The 5,031-nt window shown below is 55.1% G+C and overlaps 1 protein-coding gene across 1 annotated transcript in view; it reads right to left on the bottom strand.

Annotated features, from left to right (window-relative positions):
- Window positions 1-957: 957 nt before the first annotated feature.
- LOC105517766 (ras GTPase-activating protein 3-like) overlaps window positions 958-5,031 on the bottom strand; it is a 43,252-nt gene continuing 39,178 nt past the window's right edge. The window contains 7 exon segments of the mRNA XM_011950435.1: window positions 958-1,080; window positions 2,425-2,542; window positions 3,056-3,235; window positions 3,476-3,624; window positions 3,720-3,834; window positions 4,677-4,819; window positions 4,969-5,019. Of these exon segments, the coding sequence (XP_011805825.1) occupies window positions 958-1,080; window positions 2,425-2,542; window positions 3,056-3,235; window positions 3,476-3,624; window positions 3,720-3,834; window positions 4,677-4,819; window positions 4,969-5,019 (879 nt within the window).

The raw sequence follows: 5,031 nt of genomic DNA, 5'->3' as shown, positions 1-5,031 counted from the left end.
ATGAGCCTGACTGTATACTGAGGTCTGTTTTCGCTTATTGCAATAGTCCTGAATAAAATCTGGTTCTGCTACTTTATCGTCTAGCTCTGGTTTTTCTTTGCCGTAAGGTATTACCTGCTTGTAGCCTTGCCATAGCTCTATCATCGTTGCTTTTTAATTCCCTCCAAGAGATGATATCTACATATACTCCTCCTCTATCCACAGATCAATGTTTTGCATTTCCTAGGAGCTGAATTCCTTTTCTTCCATTGCAGCACTGGCTGGGAGAGAAGGCACAACACGGTCCAGCATACTGAGCCCCAAGTTTGCCCTGCAGTATGATTTGAGACACAGTGTTCGTGCTGCACAGAATTATGTGAGCTCTCCAATAGCCTTTCATACATTTGTTTTCTGCTTAAACTACAGAGTAGATGCTCTTGTTAGCACCTAAGAACACTCTCAATTACACAGAACTACACCCTAACGACATTTTATCTCTTTACGTGTCCTCTCAGAAAAACTGTAAGCCCCTTGAAGGCAGGAACTTTATTTGTTTTTAAACATTCAGGGCCTAGTAGATAGCAGGCATTCAACAAATATTTTTGAATAACAACAAACAAGAGTATGGGCTTTGGGAACAGGAGAGCCTACTAGTCAGTGAGCCTGAGCCAATCCTTGATGGCCTCCAGTTCTAAGAAGACTCTCTGGGCCCCCTTAGGCTCCCTGTGGAAGAAAGTTTACCCAGCCAACCCTAATAAAAATACTTCCCAGATAGATCTAACAGGACAAAGTGAGGTCGCTCCACTCTTTCAGCAGCTCCTTCATCCCAGGTGCTGTTTGGGGTTCTGACACTGCCATGGCATGGCCAGCAGAATGGCCCCTATGGCCGCTAGAGCTGCTCTGTAAAAGCTTCCCACCCCTGACCCGCAGTCCATGAGGGCAAGGCCAGAACCGGGCACATGCCCACCCGTGTTGGTCTCATGCTCTCAGGGGTAGAGCTAGCGTGTTGGACTTGGCTTGTTCAGGGTCACCTTCCCGAGGGTTGACAACTATCAGCAGCAGCAATGATAGAGCTACGGCAAGGCTACAAGCAGGGAATACCTATGGCAAAGAAAAACCAGAGCTAGACGATAAAGTGGTAAAACCAGATTTTATTCAGCACTATTGCAATAAGTGAAAACAGACCTCAAAATCAGCATTCCCTTGGCAAGGAATAAAGAGGGAATGGAATTGTGGTCAGCAACCCACATTGTTACACCGCCAAGCATTCTGCCTGCAACAGGGTGGGGCTGGCCAGGGGAGGCTCCACAGGGAAGGTGAAAGCTGTGCAGAGTTTTGCAGGACAACTCAGTGCTTATCAGGTAGACAGATAGGAAAGAACATTCCAGGGAGAGGGAGGAATGCTAACAACAGCAGGGGGTCTGGTCTGTACTGGACATGCCAAAGGAATCGTGTGTCCATATCAACAGAGGAGGGAGAGACAGAAGAGAAAGAGCAGGTCAAGGCTTGAGTCACAGCAGGCTCATGCTGTGGGGCTAAGAAGCTCAAAGGATTTCCAGGGACCGTGGGGAGGCTTTACAGGGATAGGCAGGGGAGGATCTTAGCCTGGCTTTCATAAGCCTCTGGCTTAAGTATGGAAGGTGAGTCTGCGACAGGGAGCCCAGCGACAAAGTGTTGCGACACTCTAGGGAGACACACAGACCAATTCCCTCCCACCTAACAGCCCTGCGCTTTGGGGTCCTGGGGTACTTTCCTGAGAGAAGGCTGGCCTTGGCTACCTCTGTCCTTGACGAAGGACGTCATTTTAAATATTTGTGATGTGTCCTAGGTCACTGCATCTCTGTTCCTGTAGTGAAGAGCAGACACTGATTCCCCAAGCTCCTACTCTGAGACGACAAATATCTGCAATACCTCGGTGAGCACTAGGCCTGAGTGTGAGTTTGCAGGCACTTCCATGGCCCCATGCAGGTGTCCAAGATCCTTCGTGGTATTTGGCCAAGGTGCCCTGTGTGATGTCCTAGCGTGGTGACTACCTGTGTTCCTGGGCATCTTCCAGGGAATTCTGGGCTCAGCCTGGGGATTCATGCAGGCGCATCTCTGTGATCTGCTCTGCAGCAGGATGTACATCAGGTCTCTCAGACCCGAGTCCCTGGTGCCTGGCGCTCAGCCTTGACTTAAGGGCTCGGCCCACCCTGCTGGGCCAGCCAGCTCCTGCTCAGGGCCACAGCCCTGTAACCAAGGTTTCCTTCCCAGGACTCAGGAATTCTCCCACTCTGGAATGCCTTGCCGCTGGGGTGACCAGGTCTTCACTTGTGAAACAGGAGTCAGCCACCTCAGCCCTGTGCCTGGCCTGGTGGAACACTGGTCACCGCCCCAACCTGGGGGCAGCCGTCCCATCCCAACGCAGTCGCTGCCGTTCCCCATGCCTCCCTGTGCCCAGCTAACCTGGGGACTTGTCCCCTGGGAACAACTGGGTACGCAGGGTGCCTTTGGTTTCAGCCCCTCCTCCTCTTCCCGGGCTGCCTTTGCTGCCTTTACTCCCCGGACGGCCCCTTTCCCTGGGCTGTGTTCACATAGGCTGGGAAGGGTCCCTTGCAGACAGATCTTTGACAAGCAGGGGGTGGGGGCAAAGGGTGTTGAAGGCAGAAGAAATGGGAGGCACAAAGGTCCTGGGGCAGGTGGGACAGGGGTCCTGTGATTGGAGGGATGGGGGTCCTGGGGCAAGGGGGACGGGGGTCCTGTGATTGGAGGATCAGGGGTCCCGGGGCAGGAGTGACAGAGGCCCTAGGATTAGAGGGACGGGGGCCCTGGGGCGGGGGGACAGGGATCCTAGGATTGGAGGTCAGAAGCTCGCAGAAGGAGCCGGCTCTGCTGCACACAGAAAACAGGTTTGCTGAGTAGGAGGCCGACCGGAGGCTGGGAGGCCTCTTATGTGGGACTTGCCCTTGAGTCAGGAGCCAGGGGGACGGTGGCCTCTCTAGCGGACAGGCCTTCTGCACTGGTCTGGGGAGGATTTGGGCTCCAGGTTTCTGGTGAACAGCTGAGGTCTGATTTACAGAGGCCAGGAGCCACCTACCTTGCACCTGACACACGTGTGCAGGTCTCGGACTGGACACCCCCATGCATGGCTGTGACCCCCATGGAGGGCATCCTGGCCATCACCCCAGGCTTGGCCCTGCCTCCAGGAGCAGCCTTCAGAAAGGTTTCCCCAGCGGGTGAGAGTCTGGCCTGGCAGTGGCCCCAGGGGAACTGGGCTCTGGGGAAGTCAGAGGGAAAGAACAGCTGGGAACAGGCGGCTGAAATTAGGGAATTATTGGGAATCTATGTGAAGGCTAGAGGTGCTTCCAGGACATTTCCACACTGCTTCCTCCGAGGGATGGTCTCAGGGCCGGGTCCCGGCCATCCCCTCATTCACAGGCATTGAGCCCACACCCTCCTCTTCCCACTGCCCCCTCTTCCCAACCCTCCTCTTCCCACACCCTCCTCTTCAAATTACTCTACAAACTTAGGCCTTTTGTGGGATCTGTCTGGACTGCCCGTGAATAAAACGCTAGCGGAATCCCGCCCACGGTAAGGAATGTGCATTGACTTTGGCACGAGGCCCAGGGACTGTGCCTTCCCTGCAACTGTTCTCTGGCCCTGATGCTGCAGTCGGAGCACAGAAAGCTTGTCCCAGCCAGCACGTGTCAGGGTACAGGGTCAGCCTCAGGATGGCACAGACGGCGGGGGCACTGAGTCACCGGGGAGAACGTGGCCAGCGGCCGACTCTGGGAGTCACCGGGGAGAACGTGGCCAGCGGCCGACTCTGGGAGGCCACCACACAATGGCGACGTCATGGACACCTCTAGGGGATTCCTGCCAAAAATGCATCATCAGAACCTGCCACGTCGGCACATCGACAAACCCACAGGGAGGGACGTCCACAAAACCGAAGGCCTGCACGCCTCAAAAATGCCAAGGCCACGACACACAAAGGCCGGGAGTGTCCAGTCGGCCAGACCGAGGGGCAGCAGAATGCAGTGTGGACTAGATCCGGAGGGGAAGAAACCACAGCCGGAGGAACCGGACCAGATGGCGGCAAATGCAAATGTGGCTGTGCTGGTGACGCACGATGGGCGGCTGCTGTGGTTTTGGGGTCTGCACTGTGGGAAACACTCAGAAGCATTGATACCATTTAGCAAAGCACGGGCAGGGCCGGGCGCGGTGGCTCACGCCTATAATCTCAGCACCTTGGGAGGCCAGGACTGGCGGATCACGAGGTCAGGAGATCAAGACCATCCTGGCTAACACGGTGAAACCCCGTCTCTACTAAAAATATAAAAAATTAGCCGGGCGTAGTGGCGGGCGCCTGTAGTCCCAGCTACTCGGGAGGCTGAGGCAGGAGAATGGTGTGAACCCGGGAGGCGGAGCTTGCAGTGAGCTGAGATTGTGCCACTGCACTCCAGCCTGGGTGAAAGAGCGAGGCTCCGTCTCAAAAAAAAAAAAAAGAAAAGCATGGGCAGGACCCGCGGAGGGAGAAGGAATGAATGTGACTGGGGAACGAGGCCACATGTGGGTCTGGGTCAAGTGTGTGTGGAAAGTACTTGTTCTACTCATGCAACTTCTACAAACTCAAAATTATATCGAAATAAAAAAGCTTCCAAAAGAAATTCCAGACGGTCCCAAGCCTGCTTCTGGGATGTCTTGGACGAGGGCACCTTGACCTTGGGGACCCTGCGGGGGGCGTTCCCTGGAGCAGCTCAGGCCCCATCTTCTGGCAGGTTCCACCCCACCCTGGTGACCCCGGACACGGAGAGTGTGGCTGCTTTGATGCGAGGTTCCGACACAAACTCTCCAGCACCTGGTGAGCACCCCCAGTAACACGGAGACTGAGAAGCCTGGAGTGCACAGGGTGGGGAAGGGTGAGCCCTGGGCCAGGCACGGGAAGAGAGCAGAGAAAACCTGGCCAGGCCTCAATCCGAAAGAGAGGCTTGGGGGCACCACACTCACGTTTTTCATTTTGAAAGACTCCTCCTCCAGCTTCTCCACTGCCAGGATGTTCTCGATGGGAAT

This window comes from Colobus angolensis, unplaced genomic scaffold (genome assembly GCF_000951035.1).
Source record: "Colobus angolensis palliatus isolate OR3802 unplaced genomic scaffold, Cang.pa_1.0 Scaffold307, whole genome shotgun sequence".
Classification (NCBI taxonomy): Eukaryota; Metazoa; Chordata; class Mammalia; order Primates; family Cercopithecidae; genus Colobus; species Colobus angolensis.
The sequence above is the reverse complement of the archived record's forward strand: the minus strand, read 5'-3'. Positions and strand labels throughout refer to the sequence as shown.